The sequence below is a fragment of the Erinaceus europaeus genome, chromosome 4 (assembly GCF_950295315.1).
Source record: "Erinaceus europaeus chromosome 4, mEriEur2.1, whole genome shotgun sequence".
Taxonomy (NCBI): domain Eukaryota; kingdom Metazoa; phylum Chordata; class Mammalia; order Eulipotyphla; family Erinaceidae; genus Erinaceus; species Erinaceus europaeus.
The window spans coordinates 122,297,916-122,325,800 of record NC_080165.1 but is presented as its reverse complement, the minus strand read 5'-3'; the positions used below and the strand labels follow the sequence as shown (position 1 = coordinate 122,325,800).

At 37.7% G+C, this 27,885-nt stretch overlaps 1 protein-coding gene across 1 annotated transcript in view; it reads left to right on the top strand.

Annotated features, from left to right (window-relative positions):
• The window catches only part of LAMA2 (laminin subunit alpha 2), a 711,163-nt gene that overhangs the window by 671,492 nt on the left and 11,786 nt on the right, over positions 1-27,885 (top strand). The window contains exons 54-58 of the mRNA XM_060190486.1: positions 1,156-1,304; positions 8,895-9,071; positions 9,305-9,473; positions 24,703-24,815; positions 25,125-25,314. Of these exons, the coding sequence (XP_060046469.1) occupies positions 1,156-1,304; positions 8,895-9,071; positions 9,305-9,473; positions 24,703-24,815; positions 25,125-25,314 (798 nt within the window). The remainder of the gene's footprint in view (positions 1-1,155; positions 1,305-8,894; positions 9,072-9,304; positions 9,474-24,702; positions 24,816-25,124; positions 25,315-27,885) is intronic.

The window sequence follows — 27,885 nt, the reverse complement described above, 5'->3', positions numbered from 1 at the left end:
ATGACAAAAAATGATATGGACTTGAAACATTTTTATGAGAATCCTTAAGACAGAATATGTACCTTTTAAATCAACTAAAGAGGAAAACAGTAAGGTAGATTAGAAATAGTATGTTAATGTTTAATATCTTAATAATAATAAATGTGTTGTTTTCAGAATCATATAGTATCTAAAGAGGAAACAACACTAAATAGCTCATTTCTGTTGTAGAATTAATGTTCGTTAAATTGGAATATTTATCAAACGTAGTGAACGACTTTCATACCCATAGTAGTATTTGTGATGTTCTTTTAAAAGGGTTTGTGACATCAACTGAGAATTCTTAAACTGAGTAAGTAGTTTGCAGTTGTCCCTATTATCACTGGCAAGCTCTCATCTAGGTTCTTTGGCTGGTTTGTGTTGAGCATGATGATGCATAGACAATTTAGTGAATCTTTGGGAGCGTGGTGATAATCAGTTGAAACCACCTCCCCCCAAACCTTGCAGGTCAGAGTGCTCCTGTGCACAAGGTGCCCCTATGCTCCACCAGAAACAGGTTACACATGACATCAGCTTTGGAGAAGAGAACTGCATTCACACTCCCCAGGGTTCATAATCTGATCTCAAAACTATACTGGTTGCTATAGTAACCGTAGCAAGAAGAAAGCAGGCATGTTTGTGGATGAAAAATATTGTCTTCCTTCTTTCTAAATATGGGAGACAAGTTACATTTTGGTGGTAGCAATCTATTCCACCATCTCGAAGAACAAATTGAAATCTAAACACTCAGAATGCCATGAGGTGGAAAGTCAGATGTGATTTCCAGAAGTTAACTGTCCGCTTGTGAATATAAGGCAGAGGGATTTCTTTGACACCCTTTGTTTCCTGATGGGTTTTGTGAGCTAGAGGCAAGCAGTTGTTACTTCAACATCACAAATATGCTTTGCCTAGATCTATATATTGCTGCATTTGCTTTCTCCCCCAAGGAACAAAATACCAAAAATGAGTAAAGAGGTATTTCCAACTACTTTAAATACTGTTTAAGAAAAACTGAGTCTTAGCTTCTCAGATAAGATCTCTGAGAGAGTGAATCTGAAGTTATGTCCGGGAACCTCTTAACACTAAGTTATAAATGAGTCACCTCTTTTTATCTTCAGTAACCATTTTCTGTTGCAGGCTTATTATGCGATATTCCTGAACAAGGGGCGCCTGGAAGTACATCTCTCCACAGGGACACGAACAATGAGGAAAATTGTCGTCAAGCCAGAGCCAAGTCTGTTTCACGACGGGAGGGAACATTCTGTTCACATAGAGAGAAATAGAGGGTAACAAGAGTCCTTGAGTAATTACTGCCATTACTAATGTGAACTTTTTTTGCTACCATTAGTCTCTGACAGAACCTTTGTATGTATGGACATAAGATGCATGCAAGTCTAGAGTAGTTTAATGCCCTCTTTATATTTTGTACTTCCAGAACCTCATTCACCTTGGTCCTTAGGAGTTCTACTGCTAACATTTTCGTGCCACACAGTTCTCTCCCCATTTGAAAAAAAAAAAATGAATGCATTTTTTTTCTGAAGCTCTAGCTAAGAAAAATCCCTCCCTACTCACCACTCAAATATTCTTTTCTCAAATTAGGTGGGCCTTACAGTGAAAGACACAGAACAACTCAGCTGGAGCCAGAAGCCTTTGGCAGCTGATATTTCATTCAGGTTCCAAAGCTCTCATGGAAGTTGTTTAGAAATCTGTCATACATTCAGACCATAGGGGTAGCTGCAGAACCTACTAAGCATACCACATCTGTGCCCCCTCCCAAAGTGTTTAGGATCCCTGCAGAGAGACTTCATGAGGGGACAGAGTTAAAGGATAGTCTGCTGTTCTGCTATCAAGTCATGGAGTCTGCTTTCCTACAGGTCTACAATAACACTTTCTTCCCATTCCTGAGTCAGAGAATGAACTACAACTATTTTATCCATATTTTCCATTGAAATGTTCTATGACATGTCCTAAAATTAAGCAGTTTAGAAAGACACTTAAAGAAAACAGGAGCTCAGAGACTTCACACCTCCAAGCCAGAAATCCATTTATTATACTGAAGACACAGAAAGGAACTAGAAATCAAAGATGATTAAAGTTCAAAGCACAGAAAGTACTTTTAAATGCAGCAACAGTGTAAATGTGTGCTGACAGTTCAAGTAAGCAGATGCTCCTCTGTAGTTACTGACCTACATTTTCTAATTATCCTCTTTTATGGCTACAGTGCAGATAGTTAATGAGAACTTCTTTTTAAAAAAATATTGATTGATTGATTGATTCCCTTTTGTTTCCCTTGTTGTTTTATTGTTGTAGTTATTATTGTTGTTATTATTGATGTCTTTGTTGTTGGATAGGACAGAGGGAAATAAGAGAGGAGGGGAAGACAGAGAGGGGAGAGAAAGATAGACACCTGCAGACTTGCTTCACCGCCTATGAAGCGACCCCCCCCTGCAGGTGGGGAGCTGGGGGCTCGAATTGGGATCATTACTTTGGTCCTTGCACTTTGTGCCATATGCGCTTAACCTGCTATGCTACCTCCTGACTCCTTAATGAGAACTTCTTATCTTCTAAGTAAATGATAAAACTTTCCTTGGTTCACTTTTTCTATTATATAAAGCAGTGGATTATAGGCTGAATTAACACCAAACATTGATTCAGAATTCCTACTAACTGAGCTGTTGTTTAGAGACCATGATTAGAACAAATGAGGGATCAATATTTGGATGAACTAAGAACTTTTAGCAATCTAATAGCCAAATATTGCATTCATAGTCTCTGCAAAGAAATGTAAACTCAATTTTTTCATTTGAATCTTAAGCGGTGTTCTAAATTACTGATTTTTACATGTTTTCTGAACTGGATTTCAGGCCTTGCCAAACGAATTCTCCTCCCTATGGGAAGTACTTCTCAAAGTCTTTAAATTTTAAAGTATTTCAATAAGCAAATGCAGATTTTTTTAAAATAGAACTAAAAAAACAGTCCTCCAAAATACATTTTTATGTATTTTGTAGAGAAAGAATTCTACTGTTCCCAAGGGTGGTATAATGTTATTCTAAGGTGTCCTTTAAACAGGTGTTTCTTCAAGAACGGCATTTTACTATGCCAATTTCACAGCTGTTGGCCATCAATCCAACCTTTATTTGATTAAGCTCAGTGTATAATACATCACTGAAAACTGGTCATTCAGTTAATTGGCCATATAAACAAACAGTTTTACCACTCACTGTTAATTAAAGGATAATGCATTGGACATATTAGTGAACAGTCACTGAGCTCTGGCAAAGCAAGAACACATTTGTTACCATAATGTCTCATTCAGCAGTCTAAGGTCAAAAAAATAAGCACCTATCCTCTAAGTAAGTGCTACAATTAAGTAATTACTGAGATTGCAAATGACCCTACAAATTTCACCCAGAAACAATTTTTAATGTTTTATATACCCATTCTTTTGCATGCTCCCTGTCAAGTATTAGACAAAAAATATTATGTCCTTTGATCATTCTAAATGTACATGGAGTCTGCATTAATATTCTTCCATTAGAAATGAGGCAATATTAACTATTTTTTTCAAAATTACATAGCTACTAAATAACAAGTCTAACATTTGTGCCCAGATGTCCATGGTTTTATTGCCTCCATCAGTACTCACCAAATATTTATTCTTACCTGTTATTTATTTCAAAGGCATACATGTGGATTTTGACATGCTTATTAATTTGGAAACAGTTGCTTTCTGAAACTATGCCCAAGCCATAAATGTCAACTATCATTTATTTTTAATAACTTTGGCTAAGGGCCAAAAAAAAATAGTTCATTGGGATAGTGCACTGCTTTGTCATGTGAATGACCCGGTTCCATCACAAAGTCCACCTTTTTGCTGTGGTGTCTCTCCCTTTCTCTGTACATCTCTGTCTCTCTTCCTGTATCTAATTTAAAAAGTCAACCCAGAGTGGTGAAGCCCTGGTGATGACCCAAAACACAGACAAACAAAAAAAAGCCTTTTGGGTACAGGGAGATATCTGGGTAATTTTGCAAAATACTTTCATACCTAAGACTCCAAATTTCCTGGTTCAGTTCCCAGTACCACCATCGTGAGATCTGAGCAGTGTTATGTTTAAAACTAGTAATAAATACCCAATAAAGTGGGGAAAATATAGTAAAAATAAAATAATAAAAAGGTAGTATTTTAACATCACTTCACAAAATCAATATATATATATATATATATATATATATATATATATATATATATATATATGTTTTTTTGTTGTTTTTTTTTACCCAGTTGGGGAAGAAGCATTTCAAGTTTGCCAATGACCTTTTCTCTCTCCCTCTTCCTCTCATTCCCCTGACCCATCTCATCTTTCTTGTCTTTCTGGTCCTTTCTTTACAAAAGTCTCACTTTAGTTACTTTGGTATCAAATTACAGTGTCTCCTATATCTACTTTGTCCACTGATCCTTCTTCTGGAGTATACCTAAGTGGCCAGTATTTCTGATAGGACTAGAATATTATTTCCTATAAGTGCAGAGAAGATCCTTATGCACGTAGGTTTTTTGTTCTTCCCTCTGTGAAAGTGTTCATACAGCTGCAGACTTAAACTGAAAACCATGAAGTGTAAACATATATTTCAGGAGTAAGTTGGTATTTCTAGAATGCAATCTTTATTTAGACACTGCAACCTAAGTATTTCTTTACCATCCAGAATATATTCCATCAAAGGAAAAAAAAAAGATGAGATTATTTTTTTCTGTGTAAAGCACAAAATGTCGAATTCCTTTCTTCTTCTCTTACCATCTTCTTCAACATATGCAATCCCATTGATGATGATTTGAAAAGAAAAATGTACAATCAATGTTCCAAACAAACAAGAATGTAAGCAATGGAATATTTAATTATGAAGCTCCCAAAATCAGCCACTAAAATTGTAATAAATAAATACAGTTAATCTATAAAAATACTAATAGGAATGTGACATTTATCACAGTGATTTTTTTTACACATAGAAATCCCTCGGTAAATAATAATTGTTGAATAGATAGTGTGTACTTTGCCATATGTTTGAGCCAGGTTTACACCTCAGCACTTGACATGGGAAGTGCCAAATGGCAGTAGGGAAAGCTCTGGTTCTTTATTGTTGCTTCCCCCTCAGTCTCTCTTTGTCTGTCTCTCTCTGTCTCTTCTTGCCCTCCCCCCATCTCTGTTTCTCTGTCGTAATGGCGGGGAATGACCCAGAAGAGGTGAAATTGCACAAGTGCAAGACCCCAGCTCTGAAACACACTAGGACTATAATGGGCAGGCTGATGATGTTCCTCTTTACAGAAGAGCTAGATTTAATGATGGTCATAGAATGTTCTGAAGAAAACATAAGCTGTATTAAGCCATAGTCTTCTAGCAATGACCTTAGGAAACAATGCAGTTCAGTATTTCTTAAATCCATTCTTACTCTATTGCATTTTAAGTATAGAAGATCCTCTAAATAATGACTTTTAAGTTTACATCATATCTCATATATAAGAAAAAAAATCCCAACACTGTCAAACAAAAGGATGATATTCTTGAGCTGGAGTCATTAGAAGTCATTTTACTTAAAGTTAAATTTCAAAGAACTTTCTTTTTGAGCTTTGAGGATTTTGTTGATTACTTTTTTTTTTTTGCAAGCCATTTTTTAAAGTCTCTGACTATTATTGATTTCTAAAATTTAAGATGAGGGCAAGGGGAGATAGCATAGTGGTTATGCAAAGAGACTTTCATGCCTGAGGCTCTGAAGTCCCAGGTTCATCCCCCCGCAACACACACACATGCACACACACCACCATAAACCAGAGCTGAGCAGTGCTCTGGTTAAATCAATATATATATGTATATATGTATATATAAGATTACTGGGTGTGCGGTTCTACACTGAATCTACCACCAAAGTGCTGTGCCCTGTCTTCCCAACAGTAACCACCACAGTTCTCACAGTTTCCAAGACAGTTTGTTTACTTCTTTTTTTTTTTTTTCAAATCCTTATGTTATAATTCTCTGGATTCCCCATATGAGTGAAACCGTCCGGTAGTTAATTTTTACCTCTTATTTCACTGAGCATAATCACTTCCAGTTCCATCCCTTTTGTCCCAAAGAACACAATATCATCTTGTGTCCCATAAAGTATGTAACCTCTAACTTCTTTTTATAGCCATCTGTTAAATAGTCGTTAGTCTGCTTCCACTCTTTGCTCTTTTGAATAATGCAACTATGAACATGGAGGTGCATAATGCCCTTTCAGATTAGTTGTTGCCTGTTCTTTGGGTAAATGCCAAACATTGGTGTTGATGGATCAGAAAGTATTTTCATTTTGTTTGTTTGTTTGTTTGTTTGTGGACTCTCCAGATAGTTTTCCGAAGGGGCTGCACCAAGTTTGCATTCTCACGTGGCAGAGTCCCTTTTCTCTGCAGTCTTGCCAACACCTGCCTGATTTGACATAGGCCATTGTCAGGGATGTGAGGTGGAAACCCAGTGTAGTTTTAATTTACATTTCTCTGATGTTAAGTGAAATGGAGCATTTCTTTTATTTTTAGTATTTATTTATTTATTTCCTTTTGTTGCCCTTATTGTTTTATTGTAGTTATTCTTATTGTCGTCCTTGTTGGATAGGACAGAGAGAAATGGAAAGAGGAGGGTAAGAAAGAGAGGGGGAGAGAAAGATAGACACCTGCAGACCTGCTTCACCGCATGTGAAGGGACTCCCCTGCAGGTGGGGAGCCGGGGCTCAAGCTGGAATTCTTACACTGGCCCTTGCGCTTTGCGCCATGTGCACGAAATGGAGCATTTCTTCATACATCTGTGGCCATGTGTATCTTTTCTGTAGAAAACTATATGGTCAGTTCTTTTTTTTTCTGTTGATTTCTTCATAGATATTTGATAGCAGTCATCTGTCAGGCCTGTGATGTACAAATATATTCTCCCAATTACTGGGGTGCCTGTTTATCTTTATGTACTTTACTTTTGATATGTAGAAGCTTTTTAGTTCTAAGAACTTTTTTATTTCCTTTACTTTTACTTGACTTATGGGGGGGAGGTGATCTATAAGACAACTGTTATCAGATTGAAACACCAATATACCTCCACGGGAGCCGGGTGGTGGTACACCCTGTTACCACACACAAAGACCCATGTTCAAGCTCCTAGTCCCCACCTGCAGGGGGTAAACTTCATGACTGGAGAAACAGTGCTGCAAGTTTCTCTCCTTCCATCTATCATCTGTCTCCCTTTTCTCTCTCAATTCTTCTCTGTCTCTATCCAATAAAATAAAAATGTATTTAAAAGAGTTACTAAAATAATAATATATCATCACCGCTATATCACACTAGTAGGAGACCACTTTTAGCAAAAGAAAAAAGTGTTGGGGGACTTCTAGGGAAAGGGAACTTATCAGTGGCTCACATATTTCCAGACAAGACTGGTTTTCTAAATGTCTCATAAAAATCTCATCCTAAACAATGAGGTTGAACCTTCTGATTTTTGCCAGCAAGCTCTGCCAAAGTAGGGGGAAAAAGGCTTATATGTCATTTCCTCCAATTTTCTTTTGAAACTAAATCCAACCTGCCTCCCCTTTCCTCCTTGATCAGTGACATTTTGAGTCACAACAAAAATCAATTATTTTGTTCTTTCTCAAACGTTTGAATTGTCCCAAAGTGGACAATACCATTTTACAGCAGTTATGTCCTCGTTTATGGTTTCTAGTGCTACCTGTGCTTTTTTTTTTCTTGTAAAGTTAAGTAAGATGACATTATATAGCTGAGTTTTCCGTTTAAGTAGTTTTATTTTCTTTCTAGATTTAAAGTGCGTTTTCAGTAATCCAGTTATGATCTTCAGGCTAGTGACTAACGATTATAACTAATAACCCCATGCTGACTGCTGAGTCAATGCGCAGAACCTGCTTCTATAATAAAAGAGAAAATGCCTTTGGTCATTTTTCATCATCAGGCCTCTTTGTCTCTTTCTGATTCTCTGCCTACAGGATCCAAGAGTTGTTATGAATAAGTAGCATGAGATTCTCAATTAGTACTATGTGAGTTATCTCTCATAAGCAAATTAATGAAATTAATGAAACAGACACTAAGGAAAATCTTTGCAAGGAGCAATTAGCATAGTGTTCTTGCTTGCCTCTTCTATTCAAATCCAGCATTTACATTTTTTATAAGATGTCCTGTGAGTTGTTTGCTGTTGATTCCTGTAATCTAAGCTCTCCGGAGTACAGTTTGTCCCCTAGCAAGAAGTTAATAGCTAGCACAAACCAAGAAATAAAGAGCCAAACAAAATGTGACCCCATGCTGTGCTAAGCCCACTGAGCCTTAATAGGATTAGACATTACTACACAGTGCAGAAGCCTCAGCTCTATAAGCTCATGTATTGGACTATAGGCCACTGTTGTCAACACTGCCAGAGGCTAATGTTGCAGCCATGCCAATGCCTCATTTTAATAAACCTTCAATGAGAGTTAACAAGGAAGACATAAAAGATATAGTACCTTCTGATTCAGTTTCAAATTCCTAATCAGTGAATATTAGCTCACTTAAATAAATACTACAAGAGGGCTGGTGAGATCTCTCACCTGGGAAGGCATCTACTTGGCCATGTGTGTGAGACCCAGCCCCCAATCACTAAAAGAAGTATTGGTGCTGTACAATTTCTACTGATATCTCTATCTCTCTGTCTCTCTCTTTGACAAAGTCATCTTAGAAGGGTGAAGCTTCAGCAATGACATGAATGAATGAATGAATGAATGAATGAATGAATGAATGAATGAATATAGCTACAAGTAAGGGGAGAAGCTTGATTTCCAACTGTATTGGACAGTATGTTTTATACTTGTCTAATTTTATGTGTTACTAGCTTCTTTACTGTTCAAGTCGATGAAAACAGAAGACATATGCAAAACCTGACAATAGACCAAGCAATTGAAGTTAAAAAGCTTTTCATTGGGGGCGCTCCACCTGAATTTCAACCTCCCCCACTCAGAAATGTTCCTCCTTTTGATGGCTGTGTCTGGAATCTTGTCATTAATGCCATGTAAGTGAGTCTTCTGTTACTGATGATTTTTTTTTCTCAAAGTGGATCACTGTTGCATTTACACTGTCCAAAACCATGGAAGAGAGTAAACATTGAAACTCAAGGCAGATTAAGTTCAAGCTAAATTTAAGAGAATCGCTTACCTTTTCAAAGGGGAGATTACTTGGATTTAATTGTCAGGAAGCAAGAAGATGAACAAATAAGAAGCTTTCATTTTAATTGTGTTTCATTAGCCCCATGGACTTTGCACAGCCTGTATCCTTCAAGAATGCAGATATTGGCCGCTGTGTCCATCAAAAACCACGTGAAGATGAAGATGGGGAGATTCCAGCTGAAGTAGTTCTCCCACCTAAACCGGTTCCCACCCCATCCCGCCCTGCACTCACCCCCTTTGTGACACATGTAAGTGTTCTAATGTTTACCGTGCAATTTAAATCATGTCAAGAAGAAAGTTATTCAGACTGTTTAATGCACTGTACTGCTAGCACTAAAGCCCAAGAAACCCTATTCTCTTAAATTTTCAATTACTTTCATGTATGTTTGTTCTCTAAATTTTCCTATTTATAAAATGTGGTGTGATTTCATTTGACAAGCTAGAAATGTCTACAGAACTGGAAATAAAATTCACTTTTAAGTAACACTACACAGGGGCAAATCATATAGATTTCCAGTCCCTTCTTTCTGCACTTTACATATTAGACTGCATAGCATTTAGTGTCATGTTTTTCAATACGGGTGGTTGCATTACTAGGACTATTTAATCTGATTATATTCGTGTGTATGCATGAATGAGTATATATGCAAAAACTCACAAAATACTCCATAGTAAAGAATGTAATCAATTCTTGAGAGCTGGTAAGACAGCTTAACTGGAAGGGTACTTACTCTGTCATGCACCCAGGTTTGACCCAGACTCCCCCCATTGCATTGGGGGAACCTTCATTACTGTGGTATCTTTACCTCTTTCTCTGCTGTTGTTTTTATCTATTTGAAAAAGTATGTCTGAAGGGGCCAGGAGGTGGTGCACCTGGTTGAAGGCCCATCTTACCATGCACAAGGATCCAGGCAAAGAGGAAGCTTCACAAGCAATGAAGCAGTATTGCAAGCGTCTCTCTCCCTCTCTGTCTCTGTTTTCCTCTCAGTTTCTCTGTTCTTTCAAATAAAATAAAGAAAAAATGCATTGGAATTTTAAAAGTAGACCTGGAGAAGTGAAGCTCCAGTGACTACCAAATACTCTATATATACTTGATTTACTGAATTAGAGCTTGGGTCCCTGAATCTGACTACCTACTTCAGTCATACCACCTACATTAATTTGGGAAATTTAAATAATCAATCTATTCCTTTTTTATTTCTGTATTGGAGGATTAGTGGTTTACAGTTGAGAGTAAAATACAATAGTTTGTACCTGTGAAACATTTCCCAGTTTTCCACATAACAATTCAACCCCCACTAGGTGCTCTTCTGAGTGAATCTATTTCTAACTCTCATTGTCTGTGCAATATACTGTCAAGGAGGTATTACTAGGTTTTAAAAAGAGAGTACTTGTTAAACACCTAGCATACACTAAGCATTTAGTAAACAACACTATTACTAGCTATCAATAATCATAATGACTGCTTTTATTGCTATAAATGTGCTAGCCACTGCCTAAACAATATTCAGTATTACATGTAATTCTCCCAAGAGTTCTGCAAATATTTACCATTATCTTTTTTCAATATTTATTTATTATTTAACAGAGACAGAAATTGAAAGGAGTTGGAGAGATAGAGAAGGAGGGGAAGAAAGAGAAACACCTGTGGCCCTCCTTCACCACTTGTGAAGCTTTCCCCCTATAGGCAGGGACCAAAGGCTTGAACCTGGGACCTCGTGCACTGGAATGTGTGCGTTTAACCAGGTGCACCATCGCCTGGCCTTTTATTTACCACCATCTTATCCCCCACCCCTCTGCCCCTGCTGAAGCTCAGTGCCTGGATGACCTTAGTAACATTTTTTTTCTTTCTTTTTGATAGAGGATGACAGACAAAGAGAGGGAATGAGATAGACAGGGAAAGCTGCGATGCCTGCAGAACTGCTCTACCAAATGCAAAGATTCCCCCTGCACTTAGGAACCAAGGGTTTGAAACCAGTTCTTCAAACATTTGTGAGCTTTACCAGGTTGATTTGCCACTTGGTCATCTATCTTATTTTTTATTGAGTTGATCAGAATCAACTAGGCTAATTAACTCACCCTGTGGCACAAATAGTAGATGGTAAGGTAGAAATTTTACTTTGGAGGGCCAGACAGTAGCACATCTGATACAGTGCACATTGCAATGTGCAAGGACCCAGGTATGAGCCCCCCGTCCCCATGTACAGAAGGGAAGTTTCACAAATGGTGAAGTGACACTGTAGGTGTTTCTTCTTCCCTCTCCTTCTCTATTCCACCTCTGTTCTACATTTCTCTCTATCTCTATCCAAAACAAATAAATGAATAAAGTTAAATATAATGGGTCTTACTATAACATGTGGTTTCTTATCTCTGCGACTCTCTGGGCTTTACAGTTTATTCTAGTTCTTCCCCAGTGTGAACTATTTTTACTGTTTTTACTTTCTCACATTCATATACTGTGTTCTATTGAGTACTTCTATATAGCACACTTTCTTACTATTTGTGAATTTCCCACTACTATCTATTTCAAAACAGAGAATTATGAGGCCAAATGATGAATAAGCTAAAGGTTCTCAACACATGTAACTGAATGTTTTGTTTTTTTCCAAAGATGACACTGATATATGTTCTTCCCACAATCCATTAAAGAGGGTAGCTCTCATCACACCTTTGACAACACATACCTCATGTCTATAATCCTTGCTACTTCTTAAGTAGGACATATTTTAAGGGCTGGGGAGATAACAATGTTTATGCAAAAGACTCTCATGCCTGAAGCACAGAGGTCTCAGGTTAATTCGCCAGCACCACCATAAACCAGAGCTGAGTAGTGCTCTGGTTTCTCTGTCTCTCTCATTTAAAAAAAGTATTTTCAAATACAGATTTTCACAGCATTTATTTTTCTTGAGTTTTCTTAGTGGAACTGATTATTCTGTAGACTACTGCACTCATTTTCACTAGAAATATTTACTAAATTAGAAACCAATAATCATGTTACAGGAGAACTGGGAATTTACTCCAGTTATCATTTTACCCTCTGAAAATATGGTTGCTATACAAACCTTACTTTCCACAGGTTATACAAGCCTTACTATAAGAAAATGCCTGTGGAAGTTTTTTGAAAGTTGGAAGAAGTGCATACACAGATGTGAAGAATTCCTACATTTATAGGAAGTTTGGTTGTTGAAAGTATTACTAGCCCGACCTCATAAAAGAAAGAATATGTGATCACTCAACTAGAGAGTGAAAATCATGTGATAATTCATTTAAGGATTTTTTATTTTGTTGTTATTTGTGTTTTGTTTTTCCTAAGGCATCTTTAAGAGCTTTCATGATTTCGTCTCTTTCAGAATGTATGGCTCATTTTAGAATTTTTACCCCAAGAGAGTATAAAGATTTTCCTTCTCTCCTCTTACATATAGATCCTCATCCATTCCTTAGACTCAAGAATGTAGTTTTACTTGAAAAACTCAAAATCATCATGAGTTGAATAAATGTATTTGACCTTGGATTCAACTGTCTACTGATAAAAGAATTTCTATAAAAACTGATCCTAAGTTCTAACTTAAAGTTAAGATTATAATTGTCAGGAATCCTAGAGATAAAGTGGTCATAATATATGAATAATTCCATTATATAATATATGAATGATTCAATTATATTTAATATTGACTTACAGATATTGTTTGAACCCTTTGTTAACATGGATATTCCATTGTTAAGTTGAGACAAGCACTAACAGTTAGAGAAAATCATTAGTCTTGGTGAAGCGCACTGCACCCCTCTAATCTCTATATAGTGACTGTGTGTCTATAGCCAAACATATTAAATAAGTATCTTCTTAACCCCCAGCCCCTACAAGGATTTAAAAATAGCTTCATTTTCTCCTCCCCTGGCTAAGTATTTCATCATCACAAATATTCTTCATGACATAGTTTCTAATTTTTATGTCACAACTGATCAATATTCTATTTTTCATTATTATTTCACATAATAATGATTGACATGATTGTGAGATAAGAGGGGTACAGTTCCATACAATTTAATTATTCCCACCACCAGAAGTCCATATCCCCTCACGCCCTTAGAAGTTTCTGTATTCTTTATCCCTCTGGGAGTATGGACCAAAGATCTTTATGGGGAGCAGTTATGGGGTTAGAAGGTCTGGTTTCTGTAAGTGCTTCTCTGCTGAGCATGTTCATCGACAGGTTGATTTATAACCCCAAGCTTGTTTCTATCTTTCCCTAGTGGGGTAGGTCTCTAGGGAGGTGGGGTTGTCTGCCCAGGGAAGAGGTCATCTTGTCAAGCATCTGCAACTTGTTGGCTGAGAAGCATTAAAATGTAAAGCAAAGAAAATTGTTTAATAATCAGAAACCTACAGGTATGAGTATAATACATGAAATTTGGTGTCTTCATATTTGAAGAAGCTAGTAAGTTTATTTTAGATATATTCCAAGGTATATTATTAATTTTTGCCTGGGCCTGACATCTAACATGCACATGCTGAGTAGTGTTTGGAAAGATGGTGTCGGAGTTGAGAATAGGACTAGAAAGCTGGATCAGGGAAGAGAGTAATTCCCAAATATGGGTAAGTATATAAATACCATTAACTGTAAACACCATCAATCTGACCTACGGCCCATGTATATTCATATTTAGCACAAGAGCCTGTGTAACCTTTGCATCCCTGTCAGTCTGATTTCACATTCCATGGTCACAGCTAAGAACCTTCTAGACTGCACTCATTTCAGGACCAGTTTTCCTCAAATGGCAGTGTGTTGACCCAGTCTCCCTTCAGAGAGTGGGACAATTTCTACCACTGTTGTTCTACATTGAAGGCAAGGTTGTGCAAAGGTCCACAAGAGGGTTTATGATGTTATTCTTGATGGAGATGACTAGTGATTGTGGAGAGATGGATCTGTTAAAGGTCTAGGACCATCATATCTATGTGAGAATCCCAGTATTCCCTGACTAGGGCCCTGGATGATGGAGTAGTGTTGGCATTTTTATTTCTTCTGTAGTGAATATTCTGTTCATATCTTCTCCCCACTTTTGAATTAGGTAATTTTCCTTTTTTGTTGCTAAGTTTGGTAAGCTCTTTATATATTTTGAGTATTAGCCTCTTGTATAATATATGGCATGTAAAGATTATCTCTCATTCTGTGAGGAGTTTCTTTGTTTGGGTGGTCATTTCTTTTGCTGTGAGAAGTTTTTCAATTTGATGGAGTCCCATTGGTTTATCTTTGTTTTACTCTCCCATGCAAATGGGTCTGTATCATCAGAGATATCCTTGAGATTTAGTTGGGAAAGAGTTCCACCAATATTTTCCTCTAAGTATTTGATAGTTTCTGGTCTAACATCCAGATCCTTGATACATTTGGAGTTTACTCTTGTTTCTGGTGAGATCATGGTTCAGTTTCATTCCTCTGTATGTTTCAACACAATTTTCCCAGCAACATTTATTGAAGAGACTTTCCTTTCTCCATTTAATAGTTTGGGCTCCTTTATCAAAAATTAGATGTCTATAGGTGTAGGGGTGATGAGTGTTCTTAAATTTGTATATCTCTTTTAATATTTTATTTTAGTTTATTTTAATGAGAAAGAGTAGATACAGAGGGAAAGAGAGGGGTAGGGGAGAAACCAGAACACTGCTCAGTTCTGGCTTATGGTGGGGGGCCAGGGATTGAACCTGGGACCTCAGAGCCTCAGGTTTGAAAGGCTTTTGCATAGCCATTATGCTGTCTCCCCAGCCCCAAATTTAAGATGGTACCTAGAATAACTCATAATAGTTTAAAAGGAAGCTTAGTTCAGAGAAAAATTATCACTTCTATTCATTTGTCATTATTTTTCTGTTAATATGCTTGAAAGTGTTTTAATATTTTTAACAAACAGATGACATTATTATTTCATTGTTTGATATAGTTCATTCAGTCAATCCAAACCTGGAGGAACATTCAAGTTTCTACTGAATCAGATCTCTTACTTCTTATTGAGTTGGTATAATTAACTGATGTTGGAACCCTATTGGTCCCCATGAATGACCTTTATTATCTAAATGCCCATAAAATACTCAAATACTCAAATACTCCTATAGCTTCTGTGGAATTGCTTTTTTTTTCCCTTTTCCTGAAAATAAAGATACTTTCCCATCTGAGATTAAAGACTTTAACTCATTTAAGTTTTCTTTTAACCTTCTGTTCTAATTCCAATTCCCATTTTCTCTCAGCAGTGTATGTTTAACTTTTCCAAGCAAAACATTTCCTTTAAGCAGAATATATATCAAAAGAAAGAAGTTGAATAGTAGCTGCATGAGTTGATTTCGATAGAATCTTTGTACACTAGAACATCATCCAGGGCCCTAGTGAGGGAATTCTGGGATTCCCACATAGATATGAAGGGCCTAGACTTCTAACAGATTCCTCTCTCCACCATCACTGGTCATCTCTATCAAGACCAACATCAAAAACCCTCTTGTGGGCTTCTAAAGGAGCAGAACCTTGCCCTCCATGTAGAACAACGATGGTAGAAACTGCCCCACTCTCTAAAGGGAGGCTGGATCAGCGTATTCTGCCACTAGAGAAAGACTGATCCTGAAATGAGTGCAGCCTAGAATATTCCTAGCTATGATCATGAAATGTCTGACAGGATGATGCAGAGATTACACAGGTTCCTGTGCTAAATATAAGAACACTAGAACTAAAAGAGACCTAAAGATTCTGACTCTTAATTTCCGTATGAACAATTTTCTAGAATTTACACGTTGACCGTAAGTTATATATGCTATTGATATCAGTAAAAGTGAGACAACTAAATTCCAACTGCTATCACCCTTTCTTTTACACACTTACAGTTATTTACTATTATGTGGTCAGAAGGGCATTTCTTAGCATTTTCCATTTCTGTTGAGTTTTTATTAATTTATTTATTGCCTCCACGGTTATCTCTGGGGCTCGGTGCCTGCACTACGAATCCACTGTTCCTGTGACTTTTTTTTTTATATGCTAGGGTAGAGAGAAATTGAGAGAGGAGAGGAAAATAGAGGGGTAAAGAGAAAGATAGATACCTGCAGACCTGTTTCACCACTTGTGAATCGACTCTGTTGCAGGTGGCAGGTGGAGAGCTGGAGCTCGAACCAATGTCCTTTCTTAGGTCCTTTCACTTGGTACTCTATGCACTTAAACCAGTGCACCACCGCCCAACCCCCTTCCATTGAGTTTTATAATAGCACAGAGTTTCAGACCATGATAAATATCTGCTCTTAATTTGATTTTCTCTCCCTTATTTGATTTTTATGTGAAAAGAATATGTGCTTTTAAAAGATGGCAAAAATATAAAAGGTTGACAGTTTGGAACCAATTTCTTTTAAAGAGGCTTATTAAGAGGCTATAAAATGCAAAGGTGAATATAGATATTATCATTGATAGTCACAGAGAAGAGTCAGAGAGGCCAAAGGGCAGAGAGAGTTGAGAAAGCAGATTACCATTAAAGCAGTGAGCAAATATATGTGAAGGTTAGTCAGGATGAATGCTGTCGGGGCGGGGGGTGGGAGGGCGCTGTAAACAAGACCTACTACCTGTCAAGATTGAAAATTTCCTGTCCTGCCACAACCCATCTACCTCTATTCAGTGACCTCTGGCAGGTCACATGTTTTTGCAAATGTAAGATTACCCTTTGCAAATATCTACCTTGAAGGACAGGTGAGTGAATAAATTATACATTGTATAGAAAACCTAAGACAAGGGTTGGTGAATAGTCACATTCTGTTATTCTACTGGAACTGGCTAATTTAACCTTTCATATTTTGGGGGTGAGGGTAAATGCTAGTTAAAAGGGAGGGGGCAGGAAGTATTCCAGTTTTAAACAATTATTTTACAAACTCCAATACAATATTCTTTTCAATTTATACTTTTTTCTTTTATTTTCTTTCCTATTTTTTTCCCCAACCACAGTTATACTGGATCTCACTGCTAATACAAAGATTCTACTGCTCCTGGTGGCCATTTCCCCCCTTCTTTCTTTTTTCCAGATAGAGTCAGAGAGAGAGGGAGAAAAAGACAGATGCCTGAAGCACTGCTTCACTGCTCATGAAATTCCTCCTACCTCACTACATTTAGGAACTGGTAGCTTAAACCAGGTCCATGCATCATTTCCTCCCCGCCTACTTAAATATATATATATTTCACCACACATTGTTAGAGCTCTGTGCATAAACAATTACTCTACACTTAGCAGACTTTTTTTCTTATTTATTTTTTAGAAAAGGTGAAAGAGAGGCCGGGAGGTGGCACACCTGGTTAAGCGCACACACTACAATGTGCAAGGACCTGGGTTCAAGCCCCCGGTCTCCACCTGCAGGGGGAAAGCTTCATGAGTGATGAAGTAGAGCTGCAAGTGTCTCTCTGTCTATCTCCCTCTCTAGATCCCCCTCCCCTCTCAGTTTTTCTCTGTCTTTATCCAATAGTAAATAAATAAAATTTATTTTAAAAAAGACAGGGTGAAAGATGGGGAAATAGAAATAGATAGGTGATAGATAGATAGATAGATAGATAGATAGATAGATAGATAGATAGAACTAATCCATCTCTTGTGAAGTTTCTCCCTGCTCCCTGAGTGCCTGAGTGCTGCCATGTGGTGATCAAAGACTAGCATATGATAAAGTATGCACCCTATTGTGTGACCTATCCCCTAGTCTCTCCTTCTTTTTTTGTTTTTTTAATTAGAAGCTGAACTATTAAGAATTTATTTCAGTGGTTATGGAGGTAACTTATCAGTATAGCACAGGACTCACTTGCATGAGGCTCTGAGTTCCATCCCCACTGCCACAAATACTAGAAAGGTGCTGATCTCACCCATTCTTTCATAAAATAAAATTAAAATTATTTTTAAAAATTTAAACCAATTATTTCAAGATCATTGCAGTGTCTATACCAGATCTTTCCCCTTCCATTTTATCTTCCCATTATAGGTGTTTGCAAAATGCTTGAGAAGTCGCATTCCACAATCATGCTTCAGTATTCCAATGCCTCCCCAGTCCATTCCCTCTCCTCCTTCCCCAGAGTCCTTCATTTTGATGCAGTACACCAAACTCAATCCAAGTTTTACTTGGTGTTTTCCCTTTCAGTTCTTGTTTCTTAAGTTTAGCCTGAGTCAGATCATCTGTATTCAGCTGTCACTTTCTGGTTTATCTCATATAGCATAATATAGTAAGTCTTCCTAACTGTTGGGTTGTTGGAGAAGTCATAATGTATTTTTGCACTGGAAAATATGTCATGTTTTCCAGCAATCCAATTGCAAGGCATGTGTGGATTTATGCTCAGCTAGATTAGAAGGATACACACTGAACTGAAATCCAAAGTTTAAAATGTGAAAATTAAAAACAGGAGGTTGGGTTGGGCAGTGGCTCACTAGGTTAAGCACACATAGTACGAACTGCAAGGACCCACACAAGAATCCCAGTTCGAGCCCAGCTCCCCACCTGCAGGGGGCCAGGTTATTTCACAAGCGGTGAAGTAGGTCTTTCTCTCCCCCTTTCTGTTTCCCTTCCCCTAGCAATTTCTCTCTGTCCTATCCAATAAAACAGAAAAACTGGCCACCAGGAGCAGTGGATTTGTAATGCAGGCACCAAGCCCCATTGATAACCTTGGAGTAATAGAAAAAAAGAAAACTAAAAATAACCATAAAAATAGCCATGAATAGTCCCTGTCTTCTTCAGGAGTTGGGGGGAGGGGAGATGAGGAAAATAAGTAAGCAGAGAAGGGGAGATAAAAGAACAAAAGAAAGAAATTTCTCTAGAAGCTTTAATGCTATGACATTAAAAGTTAAGTACATCTGCAATAACAACAACAGCAACAACAAATACAGATGACCCCATCCAAAAATAGGGAGAGGATATGAACAGAGTGTTCTCCATAGAAGAGATCCAAAAGGCCAACAAAACATATTAAAAAATGCTCCAAGTCATTGATTGTTAGAGAAATGCAAATGAAGGCAATAATGAGATACCACTTCACTCCTGTAAGAATGTCATACATCAGAAAAGGTAACAGCAGCAACAAATGCTGGAGAGTTTGTGGGGACGAAGGAACCCTCCTGCACTACTGGTGGGAATGTCAATTAGTCCAACCACTATGGAGAGTAGCCTGGAGAACTCTCAGAAGGGTAGAAGTGGACCTACTCTAACAGAGGAGGACCTAGTGGGGGTTGAATTGTTATGTGAAAAACTGAGATATGTGAAGACTATTTTATCTTACTGTCGATTGTAAACCATTAATCCCCCAATAAAGAAATTAAAGATAAATACATAAATAAAAGTTCAGTACAATTCAAACTAAAGGGTAAACTGACTGAGTATTGGTGTGTATGTAGAGGGAACACACACATTTTCCATACTGCAGGGAATCTCCATTCAGGCATTAATGTGTGAATATTTCTGCAAATGCTCACGCTTGCTTAAAAAAAAAAAAAAGGTTGCAAGAGTGAGCATAATTCAGTTTCTCAATAAAGAGTTTGATAGAGATTTTATGTTTCATAACTTTAAAAGCAGTGCTATAAAAAGTATCTTCCACTTAGTATTCATCCATAAAGAAGAACATCACAAAGAAGCATCTAACTTCTGAGATGTGAAATCATCCCACATTTGTTAGAGGGGTATTAACCCAGGAAAGGGAAAAAAAAATTAAGCAGTTTGTATGATCATTCATTCATTCGTTATTTGGTGCGCTCACTGAGAAAGGTGCCAGTTTTGATGCAAGTTAATTTTTAAGATTTTATTTATTCATGAGTGAGAAAGATAGAAGGGAGAGAAAGAATCAGACATCACTCTGGTACATGTGCTAGCAGGGATTGAACTTGGGACTTCATGCATAAGAGTTCAAGGCTTTATCCACTGTGCCACTTCCCCGGCCACTTGATGCAAATTAAATCTCTACTATGTACCAATCTAAATTCAGGAATGCCTATCCACCAGTCATATGCTATCCTGACACAAATAACTCATTTCCAAATTTCATACAACCACTTATCGTTGAAAATGACCACCTCTTTATTCTGATCTCAAATGAGCATGACACTGTTGAGAGACACAATCTGAATTTGTTATTAATCTACAGGACTACCCACTGGCTTTAATTTAACTTGTGATTCATGACTTCCTTCAGAATCCTCTCCATTCAGCTGCTCTAGTCAACAGTTCTGATATCACAGACTCCCCACTCAAGTTGTGTCAGCAAACAACAGTCTTGTCACCTGCCAAACAGACAAGAAGCAAATTCATGTTCTTTCCTTCGTTTTTCCCTTGTACACTCGCAGCACTTTGTAGCATCCCCACAAGGTGGCAGGATTGTAACGTGCTGAGATTGATGAACCTTTGTTGAAACTGATTTTTTTTTACTGTGTTGTTTTCACATATTGTAGAGATCATTGTTTCCAAACTAACATGAATAAAGCATCACACCTATAAAATTCTGACTCTCCACAATCTCACATCAGTCAAAGAGAAAAATTCACTTTGCAAAGATCATTCTATAAAGGATTATTAAAGTTACCTCCTTAGAAGACCTTTCCTTCTCTGCTTATTTCAAAGCTTAGGTGTCTATGAAAAACAAGTTGACAATGTCCTTAAGGACAAAATCATTTTATTCTCGCACAAACCACTTGAGAACCTCTGTTCATTCTTACATGGTCCCCTTTGAAACATTGTGGGGGGGGTGCTTATGGTACTTTATCCTCTGAGGGACATGGAGAAATGGAAAAAATTACCAACACAGGTAAATCACAAAAAGTAGCATTGTCCTGCATGTGCACTAATATCAAATTAGTTTCAGGTCAATTCAGATAGAAAAAATGATGCAGAATACACATCTAGTTTTATCTTGCTTTTAACCAAGAAGGAGAGGGATCTAGACTTGCACCAAACACATTACCAGCTTAATGCTTTATTGAATTTTCTTCTCATTTAAACCCTAAAATAAAAGCATATTGAACTTTTTTGTTCTAGCACTTATCATTCTGCCTTCTTTTAATAAGTCAGGACCTCACACATGTGCCACTTCACTGTTCTTGGGCCACTTTTTTCTCCTTTAGGTAGAGATAAGACTGCACAGACCCCACCCCCCTCACTTCCAGGGCACTTCCATATGCTGCCAGGGTATGAACCTGGGATGAACATTTGACAAGAAATGCACCTTACAACGAGCTATTCCTTTGGCCCCAGATGCCGACTTTATAAAGGAAAATGACAGAAGTTTTGTTAAAGCATTACCTATAATATCCACACCATTGTATGTCAATAGTAAATAGCAATTTTGACACTTTAAAAAGGAAACCAGTGATCTTAACACAACGGTTTTATTCTGTAAGACTACTAGTAATCTGCTTGTCACCATTCTTCAAGCTACATCGGTTACGTTTTAATTTTACTGGACAGAAAGAATTGAAAGGGGAGGGGAGATAGAGAAAGAGAGAGACCTGCAGACCTACTTCACTGCTTATGAAGCCTTTCACTTGCAGGTGGGGAGCGGGGGCTCAAACCCAGGTCCTTGTGAATGGCAGCATGAGTGTTCAACTGCGTGCACTGCTGCTTAATGGGCTCCCCTCCACCACATCAATTATTAACCACTACTGCTTGCTTCTCAAGAGCTGCCTGTTGTAAAAGTGAAGCAGGAGTCCCTCCAAGGGTCACTCTTCTTCCTAAGTTTCAATTGGATATGTCATTTTTCTTATTCTTAGCTAAATTCATGTCACTTTATGTTCAAAAGTTTTCTTAAAAATGGCACAAGCATGTCCTAGCTCATCTAGCAAATTTATAGTATGTTGTTCTGTGGCAAGACTCATGTTGGAAATATATTCCCGTCCAGTCTCCCAGCACTCCAGGTTATCATGTGGTTTAGATCCTGATATAACACAAAAACAAAAATTCTCTGTGGCAAACAGTTGTTCCAGTACAATAATTGTTACAACAGTCACTTTGATAAGCCAAAAAATTGTATTATAAAAGTTTATATTAACATTTATATGGAGTAATTAGATGAGTGACTACAATTTCCATAACATAGCAATAACCTTCTGGTAGTTTCCTTTTAGGCTTCGCATTATTATTTTTTTTTCTTCATTCAGCATCCATTGACCTTTTCAAACCCTCAATTTTCAGAACTGAAGGTTTAGAGATGTGTTAGCCAAATTGTGCTCCTAATAGAGGCACGGCAGGTGGGATTCTCTCAGAGATTTCTAAGGACGATTGTTGGCTATGCATGATCAGTGAGGTGTTCCTCATACAGAAAATAATATGAGAGGTTAATAAATGATCCTACTTCTATTAATAGCATAATTGAAGGCTGTGACATTAAATTACCAAGCCCTGAGTTGGGGCCCTTTGTGCAGACAGCATAGCGTGAAAGGTGTCACACATTGATTCCAAGAGAGTCATTCAGCTGTGCCAATAAATAGCATTTTCCTGTTCTCCCTACTGGGTTTTTGCATATCTGTGTAAATTTCAGTCACAGTCTGTTCTTTGTAACTGACCATCTCCTGGGAAGCACGAAGAGAAATACTTTCATGAAGACCAATTTTATAACATTTCAAAACACTTAAAGCCTTTTACCTGCTGTGGCAGAGTGCTCTGATTGACTAAGCTCAAGATAAAAGACCAAGGCTTTTACTCATCAAGTAAAAATTCCCTGTGTGGTGATGAGTCATCTCCAAGGTACACTATTTGGGAAGAACATTCTGCATCAAAAGCCTGCCTTGGGCTGTTTGTGAACCTCTGCTGAGTCAGCCTTCACTGGGGCCTGGGGCCTATTCAGAGCTATTAAGTGCAGATCTTAAAAACAGATGTGTTGTTGAGAGTATGCAGGTTATTTATTTCTCATGTACTGCCTGTTCTAAAAGATTTCCTGAGCTGCTTGTGCATTGAGTTATTTTGTGAAAATAGAGAACAAGCAAAGGAACTACAGCTTTCGGTAATTTGAGGAGTTTAAATTATCTATGGAACATAGAGTAGCCAAACGCTGATGAGGACTGACTATATCATATGCAGGGACCAAAGAAAAATGAAAATGTAGGCCTTCCCTTGTTAAAAAAAAAAAAGAAAGAAAATATACATATATATTAGGAATGATAAGATAGCAACAGTAGAGCTTTAAACCAAGAGATTGCACTAGGTAGCAAGCACTTAAAGTCAGCATAGCACCTGTATCCCACTTGAAGTACCCTAGGAAGATGATCTTTGAACAGTAGCAATTGAAATGGCATATAGTAGGTTACATTTAAAAAATGTGCTGGGTTGCCTAGCAACTGACTGAGGGCCTGAATAGGCTGACTTGCAAGTCTAGATATACCATCTTGAAAGTTAAAATTCATAGAAACTTTCAAGTTAACTGATAATTTTTAAGAAAAAGTAATATAGTAGGAGATAGAAATGGGAAGGGCAAAAAGGGACACATTTTTCTTCCATAACTGAGGTGGCTAGCTCGTCATTTTCCCTGTTCAATCTTCTAAGAATAAACCTCTTCATAAGTGAAGTAAAAGCAAAGAGGAAAATCTAGTTTCTTAAAAAATATAAGCAATGTTTTCCTTAGAGGACAATGAAAATATAAATTAGTCAATAGATGTTTTGAGCACATGTATTTGATGGTTAAAGAATGCATTTTAATTGTCATGTGAGCAAGGCAAGTTCAAGTCTAGCCCACACCACAATAAAGGAAGCTTCAGTGCTGTGGTTATCTTTCACTCTGTTTATGTCTTCTGTCTCTGCCTCTGTCTGAAGAAACTATCACATAGCAGTGAAGCCTTGATGATGAAAAAAAATAACTTTAAAAAATAATTCATATTGGCAGGTGGGGGTGTGGATTGACCTATTAACAGCCATGTCCAGCAGGGAAACAATTGCAGGGGCCAAAACTCCTACCTTTTGCAACCCAGGGTGGGGTTTTGGTCCATACTCCCAGCAGAGGAGAAATAATAGAGGGAAGATGAACAGAGGGCTCTGAACTCTTAACTCCCTCAGGGTCCAGAGTGAGAAAAGGAAAAAAAGGAAGAACATTTGGAAGAAAGAAAGAATAGACAAGAACATAGGGGAAAATGGGCAAATATAAATAAACATAAACAGTTATATAAATAATTGTCCCCCCTTATCTATGACCCTGGGAGAGCTACTGTAGCTTCCAGTGGAGGGAATGGGGATACAGAACTCTGGTGGTAGAAATGGTGCAAAATTGTACCCATATTTCCCTTTAATTTCATAGATCAATATTAAGTCAGTAATAAAAAATTAAAAAAAGAAAAATAATAATTCACAGACACTGAATATAAAATAGTAAGGACCTAAACTATAATAGGATAGAGATGAGTAAAAGACAGTATTTTCTTCTTAAGAAACTTCAATAAGCCTATACCAGACTAAGCTAAAATAGTAAAAACAGACAGCAGCATGACATTTTTAATGAACAGAGTCCATAATCTTCTCTCTTTGGTATTTTCCAGGGTCCTTGTGCTGCAGAATCAGAACCAGCTCTTTTGATAGGGAGTAAACAGTTTGGACTTTCAAAAAACAGTCACATTGCAATTGCATTTGATGACACCAAAGTTAAAAACCGGTATGTATTGTTTTGATATGTTTAGACCAGAACTGATAAATGGAAGTTATGACTGTTTGCATCTCTTTGAGTTTAATCACTTTCATCTATTAATTAAGGAGACAAGGCTTTTTAAATTAATTGATTACAGTAAAGAACTAAGTCAGAGAAACCTAATTTAGGAAATCAGCAGACCTGGAGACTTTTTTTTTTATCTCACAGAAAAATTTGTCTCGCTTTATAAAAATGCATCCATGATCAGATGTCTCTCTATCTTAAAATAGGAAATTCTTATTCTTCTGTTTCCCTTTGCATATTTTCATTTAATAGCCTCACAATTGAGTTTGAAGTGCGAACTGAAGCTGAATCAGGCTTGCTTTTTTATATGGCTCGGATCAATCATGCTGATTTTGCCACAGTTCAGCTGAGAAATGGATTGCCTTACTTCAGTTATGACTTGGGAAGTGGTGATACCAATACTATGATCCCTACAAAAATCAATGATGGCCAGTGGCACAAGGTAATACAGTCCTGAGGATGTTGGCAGCGCTCTATTGGGATGGGAAATGGAAGGGAGTACTGGGTAGCAGACATCAACTTTCCTAGGGCCGGTTCAATTTTCTCAATACAGACACTGACTCTGTCCTACTAGAGTTTAGTCAAGGCTTACAGTACATAAAGTGCTGTATGCAAGTGCCCAATCTTAGAAAATGTGATCCAAGGATATGTTTGTATTTAAGTGCTTACACACCTCATCATGATGCTACAATATCTTATCATTGCTATGTAACTACTGATCCCAAAAAACTGCGCACAGATGAGGGTCAGACAGTTGAGGACATTCTTTTAAGATATACTTTATTTATTTCATATGAAGTAGAGCTCCACATAGAGAGAGAAGGAGAGAGAGGTCAGACAACCAGTACAGTAATGCTGCCCTGTGGATCAAACCAGGAAACTCAAGCATGAAAGTCCTGCACTCCACCAGCTGAGGTATTACCCAGGATGTAGTGGAAGACATTTTTGATACTCTTAAGTGAGAAAGATGGGGCAATAAAGCTTGGTGATAATAAAGCTCTATATATTGAATCTAAATGAAGAATGTTCAGAGATTGTATTTTCTTTCTAAGGTGCAAAAGTAGTCTCTAAAATGAAAATGGTTTTAAACAAATTTAACAACTAGCAGTGTTAAGATGTCCCCTGAATTAACTTAGTCCCTATTCTACCCCATATTGGTCTCTGAAAACCATGAGTCCAGGAACCTCCTGTGTTGTGTTTACAGGGCTCTAGGGGCTCATTTCCACCCACAGTTATTTGGAACAACTTTTAAAATGTTGACCTTACACTCAGAAACTGGTTTATTATGGGCACAGAAGGCTCATTTGCCAGCTTCCTATCCACTATGGCATGGCAACAAGTAGATAATATGCTGGTTGATTAAAATGACAACTTAGAATTTGTCTCTGCACCTGTGATAACTTATTAAACAAAGCTTCCCCAGTTATACCACTGAAATGTTTGATTATTTTTAGAGTAAGATATCAGATGTCAGATTTAATATATTAAATTACATATTTTTGATTTGTTACCTTGTAAAACCAAAGAACCTGGAAAATAATAATGAAAACACATATTCAACCTTGGGAGCTTATGATTGACAAATACTTATCTTTATGAAGCAGCTCTCATTAAAGCTTATTCTTAATTCTGGCTTCTAGAATAACAAATCTGAAACTTTAGAAGACAATATTGGGTCACAAAAAAAAAAGCTTGGATTCAACATAAAAAAAATTAGTAGAGGAAGTCAAAGTATATCTTATATTTGAGCATTTGTACAAATTACTTCCCAAAGCAGTTTAATTAAATGTACAACGTCTTATGAGCTCTAATCCTTATAAAGATAGATTTTTAAACTGCAATTGTACTCCAGCATTTTGTAGGGTTGCATACTCCTTTTTTTATAAATTCAGACACAAGGTTTTCATGATCAGGATAATCTTCACATTTCTAATTTTGCTTTGTCCCAGAATATAATTCACTCTACTGCTATAATTTCAGCATCCATCAGCATTCTGTCTTCTTGCCTGACTGTGTTCTAATCAGCTATTGCAGAAACAGCACTGCAGTCTGAATGCACTGTCCTTCCTCCTGCCTCAGAACAACTTGTTAAGCAAAGAGATTGAGTACATCTGGAATGGTGTTGGGGGAGACAGTTCTTTGTTCAATAAATTAATGCCATTTTAAAATTGGACATGAATTTTGTAGCTCACTTAATTCATGACAGTACTCTCCAATGGTTAATAAAACTCATCCAAGGGAAAAGTTAGTGGTGCACTCTATAGAGTGCATATATTACCGTGTGTAAGGACCCAGGTTCAAGCCTCTGTCCCCACCTTCAGAGAGGAAGCTTCAGCATTGCTGAAGAGAGAGCAGTACAGCAATGCTAGAGGGCCCCCCCCCTTTCTTCCCTTTATATCTTAATTCCTCTGTCTCTATCTAAGGGAGAAAGAGAAAAGAAGTGGCCTTTCTCTGGGAGTATAGGATTCTTTGTGTAGGTACTGAATCCCAGTGATAACTGTGGCACAAAATAAAAATAAAATAAAGTTTAAAAACTCAAGGGGCAGGGAGAGCCAGGTGGTGGGTGGTGCAGCGGCACATGGCAAGAAGCACAAGGACCGGCATAAGGATCCCGGTTCGAGCCCCCGGCTCCCCTCCTACAGGGAGTTCGTTTCACAGGTGGTGAAGCAAGACTGCAGGTATCTTTCTCTCTCCCTCTCTGTATTCCCCTCCTCTCTCCATTTCTCTCTGTCCTATCCAACAACAATTATAAACAACAAGGGCAACAAAAGGCGGAAAAAAGCTCATTGGGGGGGATGGGGTGCTGGCACACTCAATTGAGTAAACATGTTAACATGTAGAAGGACCTGGGTTCAAGCCCTGCACCATGCCTTCAAGGGGTTGGGGGAGACACTTTACTAGCAGTGAAGCAGATATGCAGGTACCTCTCTTTCTCTTTCTCTCTCTCTCTCTCTCTCTACATCCCCCACTCAATTTCTCTCTGTCCTATCTAATAGAAGGGGGCAGGGAGGGA